Raw genomic sequence first — 13,022 nt, 5'->3', positions numbered from 1 at the left:
TTAATACTTTACATACTTATTTCTCTTTGTCGTGTTATAAGATTATTAGTAACTGCTGTTTCTTTTGGGAGTTGGAATTTACACTTATGAAGCTCAAATTCATACGACTTGCCCGAATCCGATTACATACATACAATTACAATATTTACAAACTGACCAATCACATACAAAGTTACAACTTTTACAACATGAAACAACCTACAAGTTTTAGTTAATATATTTTTCTCGATTAATTTTCATTCATCTTTATAAGTTAGATTATTAACTGTACAGATTTTGCGAGCATTCCGAGCTGAATGAAATTGCTTTGTTACAATATAAACTAAAGGCTGGTTCTAAATAAGCTCCGAGCTAGCCTAACAACCATCATGTTCACACACACTGCAGTTCCTTCTTTTAAAAATGAAAAAAAATTACGCGATAAGAAAAATCTACCTGGGTTACGCGAGCAGTTGAGCACGAATATCTATAACACGTAAAACACGTGCTTGTTTTTTAGAAAACAGTTTTAAGTAATATATATGTCTTCCAGTAAACATGAGCTAGTTAAAATTTTGTTTGTCTTCAGGAGACTAAGTTCACTAGTTACCCCAAAATGACCTAGAAAGCACCAGAGAGCACTTGGGTTACGTGAGCAGTTGAACACGGATATCTATAACACGTAAAACATATGCTTGTTTTTTTAGAAAACAGTTTTAAGTAATATATATGTCTTCCAGTAAACATGAGCTAGTTAAAATTTTGTTTGTCTTCAGGAGACTAAGTTCACTAGTTACCCCAAAATGACCTAGAATGCACCAGAGAGCACTTGGGTTACGTGAGCAGTTGAACACGGATATCTATAACACGTAAAACATATGCTTGTTTGTTTAGAAAACAGTTTTAAGTAATATATATGTCTTCCAGTAAACATGAGCTAGTTAAAGTTTTGTTTGTCTTCAGGAGACTAAGTTCACTAGTTACCCCAAAATTACCTAGAATGCACCAGAGAGCACGAAGACCATTTCAGCATCCGTAGACTACGCGGATCCCCATAAGGACTGTAACCTAAGGCTAACTGAAAGTTTAATTTTTTTTTCTGTTTTGGCTAATAGAATAGTAAACTCATAAGATAACCATGAATTGCACATATGGCGATACTGGTAATAAAACGCCCGTCTAATTAGCTTGAGTAGTTTCCATCAACTTTAGGCCATTCCAAGGCTCAAACACAAAGAAATTTCCATAAACTAGACTAGATAAGGTAGACTGACTTCGGTCAGTTTTGTCGAGTCCAACACAGCCTCCTCACAGAGAAAAGGCTGGCACCATCCCTGTCACTAACGAAATATGTTTTATGATAAAATGCTTTAAAATTCTCTCAGATTGCGCAAAAGGCAACATATATTTAATGTGTAAGTATTTGTAATGGTATTAACAACATATAATTTATAAGAAATGGCTATAAAAGATTAATATATTTAAAAAAGAACGAAAAGTAGGCATGACGCTCCATACCAGAAGATTGCCACTCCAACCATTGCAAGAACAGCCTATTTATAACCAAACTATAGGTAATGCAGGACATTTAGGCACTTAGAGTGAATGGACATTGGTGTTGAGCACTATTCCATTATTTCACAGTAAAGGGATGAGGCTGTGGAAAGTTTCTTGCACAAGATATGTTTAGTAGCTAGCACATCAACTAGAATAAAAGTTTTATTTATCATGTAATAATGTTACATTGAATTGTATCTTGTTAAAAGGCTATGATTATCTGCCCTATCTTCATGTTTTATTGTGTAAATATTTGTCAGGGGTAAAAGCCGGTTATAGTGGAGCACATAATATACTTATATGTGATTGGGTTTTTAAATTGAAAATCAAATTCGGCTTGAGGGCAAGCCGAATGTAAATGAAAGGGGAAATGTAGTGTGCAAAGTATACTAGGTGTTTTCTTTTAATTTATAGTTCAAGCAGGTGAACATATCTTGTTCATCTAAAATTTAATTTTTTCTCACAAATATGCAGAGTTGTATGCAAAGATAAGTTTAACAACAAAGCATGTGGTTCTGGAATACAGATAACTTGAGGTTGTCTTCGTTATTCATTGTTACGAGTTCTTTGGTGTCACTTAAATCTTTCCCATGGAAGAGGTTACTGCAGAACTATGGTGATTAAAATGCTGTGTAGTTTTTTAACACTTCATCTAAGCCTTAGGAATAATGACACACTAGGGATATATCCTACCTATTTTTGCTGGTGAATGACCAGTGATGTAAGTAATGCATACGTTCTAGGAGAGATTGTGCTATTGTTTTCTGTATATAGTCATTGTGCTGTTCTATTGTTAATCAGATTTGCTACAAATTTTATTCAGCTTTTCTAGAGTAAACACCTCTCCTCGTGCAGAAAACAGTGCTGTCTTGTGTTTCGTGCACTCACCACTGTTATCGTTATGACTTTAATACAGATAACTTTTCACTTTGTTTTTACATTGTGTTTGGTTTCTTTCTTCAAACTCAGTTAGAGTCGGAAATCCAGATTCAAATACTAAATAAAGATTTCTGCTGCTTCTTACTTTATCTCTGTTTTCTACCTGCAAACCCGGCCATCAATGCGCGTGATAATACCATATGCTTTCATTTTAGTTGTCCAATGAATATACTAGTACAGAAATAAACCAGTCGTTACAAACCTGTAGATCGACGAACACGTTTTCACGAGCATCTAAACTAGTCAGTGATCGTACATGACACCTGCTGTTTGTTCAAGGACAACAGGTTATTGCCATACCTGACTTAAAACAGGCTCGAAAGCGAACTGTAAGGTTATTATTCAGTTTAAAGGACATCATGTTACGTTCTGAAAAAGAAACACAAAATGTCCCCTCTCCAGGCTCGGCAGTAAGTCTGGTGGCTTATAACGATTAAAATCAGGTTTCGATACTTGTGATGGGAAGGTTGATTTGGTTTCGTTTGTTTTTAGTTTCGCGCAAATCTACACGAGGGTTGTCTGCGCTAACCGTCCCTAATTTAGCAGTGATAGACTATAGGGTCAACTCCACTCACCGTAGAAATAGTTCGATGTGGATCTTTGTACTTAACAACATACAAAATATTTAAAATCTTCAGTTATATCTATTTCACAACAACTCGCGTAATAGCAATGACAGAATATCAACACAACCTCATGTATAACATATATATATATATGAATCAAACACTCAGATATAAAAAAGTCAAGTAAACATTTAACAGGACAAAAGGCCATATTATAATTCTTTTGATTTTATTAAAAGTGGTACTTAATACGCCACTAGGCCAAGATAAAGTTGCTTTGATAAGTCACACGGCCAAAATATAATTGTTTCATTTATTTAAATTGATAATTGATGAGCCACGGGGCCAGAATATAATTGTTCTACTTTGTTTAAAGTGGTATTTGATAAGCTACAAGGCCAGGATATAATTGTTCTGATTTATTTAAATTGATATTTGATAAGTTACAAAGCCAGAATATAATTGTTCTGATTTATTTAAAGTGATATTTGATAAGCCACAAGGCCAGGATATAATTGTTCTGATTTATTTAAAGTGATATTTGATAAGCCACAAGGCCAGGATATAATTGTTTTGATTTATTTAAAGTGGTATTTGATAAGCCACGAGGCCAGGATATAATTGTTTTAATTTATTTAAATTGATATTTGATAAGTTACAAAGCCAGAATATAATTGTTCTGATTTATTTAAAGTGATATTTAATTAGCCACAAGGCCAGGATATAACTGTTCTGATTTAGTTAAAGTGGTATTTGATAAGCCATAAGGCCAGGATATAATTGTTCTACTTTGTTTAAAGTGGTATTTGATAAGCTACGAGGCCAGGATATAACTGTTTTAATTTATTTAAATTGATATTTGATAAGCTACAAGGCCAGGATATAATTGTTCTGATTTATTTAAAGTGATATTTGATAAGCCGCAAGGCCAGGATATAACTGTTCTGATTTATTTAAAGTGGTATTTGATAAGCCACGAGGCCAGGATATAACTGTTCTGATTTTTTTACATTGATATTTGATAAGTTACAAAGCCAGAATATAATTGTTCTGATTTATTTAAAGTGATATTTGATAAGCCACGAGGCCAGGATATAATTGTTCTGATTTATTTAAAGTGGTATTTAATAAGCCACAAGGCCAGGATATAATTGTTCTGATTTATTTAAAGTGATATTTGATAAGCCACAAGGCCAGAATATAATTGTTTTGATTTAGTTAAAGTGGTAATTTTAACTATGTGAAATCACGATATATTTACACATATCTATAAGATATTGGTAAAGTACAATTAGAGAAAAACTTAAATAAATAACTTGATATTTTGTATCTTAACAATTGCAAACATAAGTCGTAGCATTTTAAGTATATTGAAGCTTAATTGTTATTGTATAAATGGTATGTATAAATATAGAAATAACACACACCTTGATTTTTACATTAAATATATTCTCAGAAAAGAATAAGATATTTTCCCTTATATTTAATCCTAAAAAATATATAATTATTTTTCGTCTTAGAGAAATAAGAAAAAGTATACACCGTTTCAAAAATGTGGCTTAAACCACTTTTGTTTATAATTTACACTTATGAAGAAAAATATAGTTTCAGAAATATGAGGCGTGGTTATAAATTTTCCAGACTTTCCTAAAATTGATATTGTTGGTACAGTGTGTTGTCACTGAATTACAAAACAGAGGAATTTCAACACTACACAACATTAACCAATCACGTGCCAACCAGCAAGTTTAAAAAAAAAAAACACCAACCTTGCTTGTGAAACGATATAAATTCTGTGAAACTTTTGTGCGTATCAGCGATAAGGAGAGAGAGAGAGGGAGAGAGAGAAGAGTTGTACATGAGTCCTCTTTCTGACCGTAAAAGTTCCAAGTCTTTGTTTCATCTCAGAAAGACTCTCCTGCTCCCCACACAACGTAAGTTGACTTTAAACGACGAACGCGAATCATTGTGTTATTAATACAGTTCATATAATCGTCAGATATTGAGAGGAGAGAGAGAAGAGTTGTATATGAGTCACTCTTTCTGACCGTAAAAGTTCCAAGTTTTTGTTTCATCTCAGAAAGACTATCCTGCTCCCCATACAACGTAAGTTTACTTTAAACGACGAACGCGAATCATTGTGTTATTAATACAGTTCATATAATCGTCGGATATTATTCGTTGAGACTTATATTAATGATGCTAGGAAAACATGTTAGTTCAAAAAATTAATTTAACACAAGAATACAAAACTATATAGCCAGGTCGCTTTCCAAAGGTGGACTTTTCGAAAGCGCTGGGGTTTTGTATTTTTATCTTGAAACCTCTAAATGTTTTTGACCTGACTTTCTTTTTTAGTTTAGACTTTACTTTCTTATAATTATTACTTGCATTTTGGTAGATTTTGAATGGCACTCACTTTAGCAATTAAAATAGGTGTTCAACTAAATAGGTGTTAAACTAAGTACGTGTTAAATTATTTTAAACTAAAAAACCGTGAAGTACTACAATGTGATTATAAAAAAAAACTTAATAACTCAAACTCTTTCAAAGAGTGATGTCTTCTTCGTCAATGTTCTGTTTTGGATTCAATTTTTGAGCTTTTATCATCATAGGTCTTATAACTTTAACCCACGTTTTGTATCTTTATCTTTTAGATTTGACGTTATAGAACATTTGATAAACAGATTTTCATACTAAATAGAAATTACTGTAACATTTCACGGGTACCATCGTGTATGTTAGTTTAAATAGCAAGTTACTGTTCTTGTCACTTTTATTAATACTGCAGACAAAATGCACAATAATTATACCCTTTATTTGTACATTTTTTCGGTTTCGAAACAAAATAATTAGTTTCACAAATCCGTATTGCAACAGTCTACTTTACAGACCTTGACTGTTCAAGCAGGCCCGGCATGGCCAGGTGGTTAGGACGCTCGACTCGCAATCTGTGGGTCGCGTGTTCGAATCTCCATCCCACCAAACATGCTCGCCCTTTCAGCCGTGGGGCGCTATAATGTGACGGTCAATTCCACTATTCGTTGGTAAAAGAGTAGCCTAATAGTTGGCGGTGGGTGTTAATGACTAGCTGCCTTCCCTCTAGTCTTACACTGCTAAATTAGGGACGGCCAGCGTGAAATGTCTTTTTCTTGGTAGAATCCAGTTTAATTATATCTCAAGGTTTTGGAGTGTTTTATAGCTTGCTATCAAGCCCAATATCCACTATTTACCTTAAATTTGATAGATTGATTAATTCTTGAATCTTAGTTAGATAGCTTGTTTGTTTTCTGATATAAGCGCAAAGCGTCTCAAGGCTGTACAAACCGTCCATAATTTTGAACTGATAGACCAGAGGGAAGTTAGCTAACTATCATCACCCACAACCAGCTTTAAAGCTACTCTTGTCTGATCGAATAGCGGGATTTGACCGCTACTCTACACAAATTCAAAGCGTGGAATGCGTTTTGGCAACAACGACGCGAGAACCCAGCACCTTCGATTTATAGTATTAATACGCTAACTACATAAGTACTCTTAGCCCAAGTCTCTCGAAATATATATATCTGTTACGTCTCTGTATGTTTGTTTGTTAATTCTTCTAAGATGCAAGTCCTTTCTTTATAAAACTTTCTCCCTCAATACAACTTTGTAATTTACTTAATTTTCACAGTTACACACACTATAGTTCACAACAATTCACTCACTTTCTATCGCGCTTAGACTTAATTGTCCGTCCCCGCAAACTATAGTTCCGATCTCTGTGTCTGCTATCCTCAGTTCCCGCCGACCGTAATCGCTGTCTTTATTTCTCTCTGCCTGCTTCGTCTCCGCTACGTCTCTGCCTCCCGTCTGTCTCTCTCACTGTCTAGCGCACTTATATACGATAATACTGCCTGTTCTAGAAACTTCTAAGACTCTCAACACGTGCTACCAGCGTCACTTGACTTCCGCTGTCGTAACACACTAGCGAATCTTCTAGAATACTCGTCACGTGACCCCCACTGTCGTAACATATCTATATGACGTTCTTAAATTCCAAACACCTTCTTCCCGTATAAAGTTCTTGATTTTGAGGACGTATGTATGGTTATTCCACGCCAGTGCACGTTTCTTACTTCAGTTATAATGTTTTGTTTACCTGATTTACTCTTATTATTTATTATACTTTAACCCTAACGCGGATACCTCGACAAATATCACTCTCAAAAATGCCTGATTTACTGTTTATTATACTTTAACCCTAACACGGATACCTCGACAAATATCACTCTTAAAAATGGCTGGAATTATAATTCACAGGTGTATTTTTCTTATGCCCTGAATCTGAATCCAAAAGATGTTTGTTTGTTTTTTGATATAGTATTTTGGGTGTAACACTGTTACTAATAGTTGCTGTGGTATCCATATGTAAGCATAATTTATTTACTCGAACTAAATATTCTTTTAAGGTTTGTTTTAGAGGTTCTTCGAGACAAATCATTGATAGCAAACAATATATGTAAAATCACACTCGCCTTGGGACACACGGTATTTTATTTAACGCAAACTAAACAGAATTTTTGTGTGGCTTATAACAAATTCAAAATTGTCACATAGTGTCACTGTATTTAAATCACGTACTGATTTCTTAGGTCTTTTGTTTTATAGAGGGCAACCCTTTTACACGAATAAGTAGCACCATACTCATATAGTTAAAGATTTTAATAAAGCAACTTCCCTTTAAGCAAAAGTATATCCAGAATGCAACATATAGTTTACATTTTATCCTCTTTCGACCGAAATTTTTCGTACAGTGTTTACGTTTTTGAATTGTTTAAGACACGAACACACACACCCCAACATATATATATATATATCTGTAAGAATTCAGACACCATATATTTTATGACGGATAGAAACATAATTTTATTCACAACTGCTAAAGATATATAAGAGACAACTTAGACGAGGACAGTCTCAGATAGAGAAAGTGAGTTGCTGTCTAAGCTTAAATTAACATTTTTATCCTCTAGATAAGTCTCAGAAGATAAGTTCATACATATATTTATGCATTTCGGAGTAAAAATAATCATGCATAAACATTATTCGCTTCAATCTTAATGTTTTAAAGTAAACCCAAATCTACGAATGACAATAATATTTCATGGACATCTTCGGTATTGTTATCAGTAAAAGTCGAGTTTTAAGATATATATTCAAATGACCTCCTAATATGGCGATCAAATCCTTTCAATTTTTGAATATGATTTGGACTAAAAATTCTTTGTATTCTGAGCTAATAACAAAAACAGAGACTTAATTGTTTTGATAAATTACACCTTTTTACTTTGCAGATGCTACAACACATGAAGATGCCGAGAACACATTTCGTCATTTTAGCTGTTCTCTGTTTTGCTGTTGACATAAACGATTCTGGAAAAGTGGGGCCATCAGGTCCAGGAGTTTATCCAACTTCTGGTTGTCCTCCACCTGTAGCCATGCTTCCTTGCGTTTGTGGCGGGTTCTCGATAATTACATGCAGTAACGTTACAGATGAAAAACAGTTAGTTTCCGTATTTCAGCAGAATTTTACCGATAAGGGAGTATTTGGTTCTTTTTTTATGGAAAACACGCCTATCAAGACAATTCCGTCGAAGGTATTTGGTCCTGTTGTCCGTTTCCGTGAGCTAAACATGGATAATAACAGTATGCTAGAAATAATTGAAGAAGACGCATTTTCTGGTCTGGAAGAAACAGCCAATGCTATCTACTTACGAAACTGTAATATCAAATCAGCAAACATTTTTAAAGCAGTTTCTAAACTTATCTCTCTTACTGTTATTCACTTAAACGATAACCAGCTAACAAGTGTGCCGAATCACGCTTTTGAGAATCAGGAGCTTAAAGCAGTTTTTCTTCAAAATAACCGTATAACCAGTATTGGAGGTCGAGCTTTTGAAGAACTTCGGAGCATTGTACAAGTTGATCTAAGTAATAATTTGATATCAGAGATTACTGATAATGCTTTCCACTTAAATTTTGAAAGCAGTGATATTCCAGCGTTTGTTCTAATCAATAACAGCATTTCAGACCTGCCACTGCATGCTTTTGGAGAGCTAAAAACTCCCTTTATTTTAGTTTTGAACAGGAATCGCATGACTAGTCTTAAACAAGAAATCTTTGAACCACTGCTACAGTTTTTTTCACAGAAAAACGCTGGCCATTTGTATGTGGAAGGTAAATTGTGTTTTAATATTTTTAAGCTTCTAGGTAAATCAGTTATACAAATAAAAAACAAACAATACTAGAGATACGACAGATAGATAAGAGTTTTTTTTATAGCAACGCTAATGAAAAGCGAAAAATTAATGATTCAATGAAGCCTTATTCTTATACATATAAAACATTTTAACTGTTTTATATTGCTGATAATGCTGTAATCATTGTTCAGAATTACAAACTCAAGTGATCAGTCTTTCTAATCTATAGTATAGTAAAAGTTTTACTATAAATTTAATACATTCCGTTAATGAGTGTTGTCAAACTGTATGTTTCATTTCTCGTGTTATCTACAGTGTTAAAATGTTTACCAATAATCGTGATAAGTATGAATTACCGGCACTTGTGTAGTATTTAAAATTATAATAAATAATTAAAAATAACGTTAACTATATACACAATTAAAACTTGGCGAGCTATATTATAGTAATTATTTAAAAAAAAAAGAAGACCAAGTAAAAATGTAAATTAGTGAAGCAATGCGAAAAGGGGTAAAAATATGAAGCATGGCTTGTAAGTAACTCCTGGAGATGACGTGAGTCACGTCGAAACTAGTACTTGTTGAGTGTTGGAGTGTTGTTTTAAAGTGGAAGCCGGCTTCAATAAAGTTTTAATTGTGTAAATAGTAAACGTTATTTTTAATTATTTATTATGATCGTGGTAAGATAATTTTTTTTAAAAAATCACCTGGTAGAAGTAAAGTGAAACGTGTATCTCACATTGATGTTTATTTTTACAGAAAACTCCTTTTGTTGTGACTATCGAATGAAATGGTTGGTTGAACAAAAGAGCTACTTCAAGTACATCTCACACATTATTTGTCAAGATGGCCGAAATTTAAAGGACTACACAGTGGATCAGCTTGGTGACTGCAGCTCCCTCTGAAGGAAAACAGCTTATATGTGTTTGAAATTAACGAATCCATTGGTTGAAATAAAATATTTGTAAAACTGAATATAGTGTTAAGTATATATGTATATATAAAAAAAGAGACACTTTACGAAAAACACGAGTTATAACTTATTTTCATAAAACCATTCTTATCATAGTTCAAGTTATAGCAGTCTACATTCTTGTATTTCAGTACACTAATTGACTAACGTTATTCATGCGGTTGCTTTATAACGGTTAAAGAAAGTTTCTGAAAGAGTTTACTCTTATTGTGAATCTTTTTTTTTTTACTTTATATTACAACATTACAACATACAACTAACCTACTATGTTTAATGCATTTACTTTGTTATAAAATACACGGTTATTATCTATTATTTACGCGTGTCTTACATCTGTTGTAAACTAGCTGTTTGTGAGACGTAAATTTTGTTATCATTTTGTGTCTGTCAAACATATACTGAAACCCTGAACTGTTGTTTATTCTTCTTGTACAATTGTTTGTTATTTTCACCACGAACAACACCTAATGCGACACGTGATTAAATCATTACACCTAATGCAACACATGGATTAAATTGCTAAATCCCAGAGACCCACGAGGATCACGCATAATAATTCCAAACTTAGAATTACTGACCAGTAGCAGGGCAACCAATCAGCAGCACTTTCCGCCTACACGAGCCTTTTACAAGGATTTACTGTCAAAGTTCTAAAGCCCTCTACGCCCCCAGTGGCACAGCGGTATGTCTGCGGACTTACAACGCTAGAAACCGGGTTTCGATACCCGTGGTGGGCAGAGCACAGACAGCCCTTTGTGTAGCTTTGTGCTTAATAACAAATAACAACAACTAAAGCCCTCTACAGTTAAAAGTGTGAAGCATGTGCAGTGGGCATATTATGGCCTCAAACTTTAGACTTTCTGTCTTCAGACCTAGATCACAATATTTTTTTTATCTAAATGGAAATTTATAAAAAGTTGTTTCATTAGTAGCCCATCAGCCCTTGACTCATTCATTAGTATGGACTAAACCTAAAAAAAAAGAAGAAATGGTTTGTTTGTTTGTAGTTAAGCAGAAAGCTACAAAATGGGTTATCTGTGCTCTGCCCACCATGGGTATCGAAACCCGGTTTCTAGCACTGTAAGTCCACATACATACCACTGTGCCAATGGGGTTGCTTGTTTGTTGGTAGTTAAGCACAAATCTACACGATGGGCTATCTGTGCTCTGCCCACCATGGGTATCGAAACCCGGTTTCTAGCACTGTAAGTCCACATACATACCACTGTGCCAATGGGGTTGCTTGTTTGTTGGTAGTTAAGCACAAATCTACACGATGGGCTATCTGTGCTCTGCCCACCACGGTTATCGAAACCCGGTTTCTAGCACTGTAAGTCCACAGACATACCGCTGTGCCACTGGGGGAAGGGGAGCAAGAAGAGAGAGAACTAGCCTATTGTGTGCTTCTTTAGCGACTTTCCACCGACAATCCAGCTTGATACACTTGAACTAAATCTTTCTAATAAAATTTTTCTTGAAAAGAAGTTGGTAGAAGAAATCTATCATAATGTGTGCTAGAAAACGTTAAATACCAATTTCATAATTGAGGATTTGGTTAATTGTATATTTTTGTGTGAGTGAAGAAAATATACTTGTAAAATAATAAAAATCAAATAATTCATGGTTATTTCCACGAAAGGGGAGCCGAAGGCCGCCTGGAGTGGGTCACCTGTTTGAACGACTCGCACCACTATACAATAATGTGTCATTCAGTAGACATTAAAATGACGTCACATAAGGGATGCTTAACGTTGCAATTTGTACTGTCGTAACATGCCACGAATCACGAGAAGAATTATGCGCTCTGTAGGCTACAACACAGCATGACATGTGAACTTCAAAAGCAAGAAATAGAAGTACTATTAATTTTGGTTTTATTTACTATTGAAACAAAACACTTTCGGACCCTGTGGAAGGACATCTAGTAAAAATGCTTCATTCAATTACAATTATAGCAATGCAAGTCAAAATACTCTCAAAACTGACGATGGTTTCTATTAGACATCTCAGTACAAAGACTGAAGCATCAACTTCAAGAATAAAATGATTCTTTAACACGTTGATGTGGTCTTCACTTTTGGAAACCAATCTCGGTTCAAATTCTATAGTTGGATCGTGCACCCAGTGGTTCTAGATTTACGTTCATGGGCATGAGCAGAAATCACACAGTTAATGAGCAGAAATGATACAGTTAATCAGCAGAAATGATACAGTTAATCAGTAGAAATCACACAGTTAATGAGCAGAAAACACACAGTTAATCAGTAGAAATCACACAGTCAATCAGCAGAAATCACACAGTTAATTAGTAGAAATCACACAGTTAATGAGCAGAAATCACATAGTTAATCAGCAGAAATCACACAGTTAATCAGTAGAAATCACACAGTTAATCAGCAGAAATCACACAGTTAATCAGCAGAAATCACACAGTTAATAAGCAGAAATCACACAGTTAATGAGCAGAAATGATACAGTTAATGAGCAGAAATCACACAGTTAAACAGCAGAAATCACACAGTTAATCAGTAGAAATCACCCAGTTAATCAGCAGAAATCACACAGTTAATAAGCAAAAATCATAAGTTAATCAGTAGAAATCACACAGTTAATCAGTAGAAATCACACAGTTAATCAGTAGAAATCACACAGTTAATCAGCAGAAATCACACAGTTAATCAGTAGAAATCACACAGTTAATCAGCAGAAATCACACAGTTAATAAGCAGACATCATAAGTAATCAGCAAGAATCTACACAGTTAATC

General features: G+C 34.3%; 2 protein-coding genes across 4 annotated transcripts in view; one reads left to right on the top strand and one right to left on the bottom strand.

The window, feature by feature from the left end:
* The window catches only part of LOC106466375 (BTB/POZ domain-containing protein 6-like), a 39,021-nt gene extending 32,195 nt beyond the window's left edge, over nt 1-6,826 (bottom strand). The window contains exon 1 of one of the 2 annotated variants that reach the window (XM_013926657.2): nt 6,749-6,826. The gene's annotated coding sequence lies outside the window, so the exon portion shown is untranslated. The remainder of the gene's footprint in view (nt 1-6,748) is intronic. The other variant, XM_013926658.2, reaches the window with a different exon arrangement.
* LOC106466374 (oplophorus-luciferin 2-monooxygenase non-catalytic subunit-like) lies at nt 4,830-10,257 on the top strand. Of its 2 annotated transcripts, none has more exons than XM_013926655.2 (3): nt 4,830-5,147; nt 8,378-9,260; nt 10,042-10,257. In XM_013926655.2, exons 2-3 carry the CDS (start codon nt 8,378-8,380, stop codon nt 10,185-10,187), a joined length of 1,029 nt encoding a protein of 342 aa, XP_013782109.1. In that variant the 5' UTR covers nt 4,830-5,147; the 3' UTR covers nt 10,188-10,257. The 2 variants fall into 2 exon arrangements, with proteins under 2 accessions (XP_013782109.1, XP_013782110.1); XM_013926656.2 differs by having other exon boundaries at nt 4,834-4,975.
* Nucleotides 10,258-13,022: the final 2,765 nt, after the last annotated feature.

Source organism: Limulus polyphemus, unplaced genomic scaffold, assembly GCF_000517525.1.
Source record: "Limulus polyphemus unplaced genomic scaffold, Limulus_polyphemus-2.1.2 Scaffold2240, whole genome shotgun sequence".
NCBI lineage: Eukaryota > Metazoa > Arthropoda > Merostomata > Xiphosura > Limulidae > Limulus > Limulus polyphemus.
Note: the sequence above shows the minus strand (reverse complement) of the source record. Positions and strands in the feature narration are given on the sequence as shown.

What these genes read in the sequence shown, in the direction of transcription:
- LOC106466374 (XM_013926655.2), top strand. Translation starts at nt 8,378, where the DNA reads ATGCTACAACACATGAAGATGCCGAGAACACATTTCGTCATTTTAGCT. An exon ending in TGGCCATTTGTATGTGGAAG is followed by an intron (nt 9,261 to 10,041) that starts GTAAATTGTGTT and finishes TTATTTTTACAG; the next exon opens with AAAACTCCTTTTGTTGTGAC.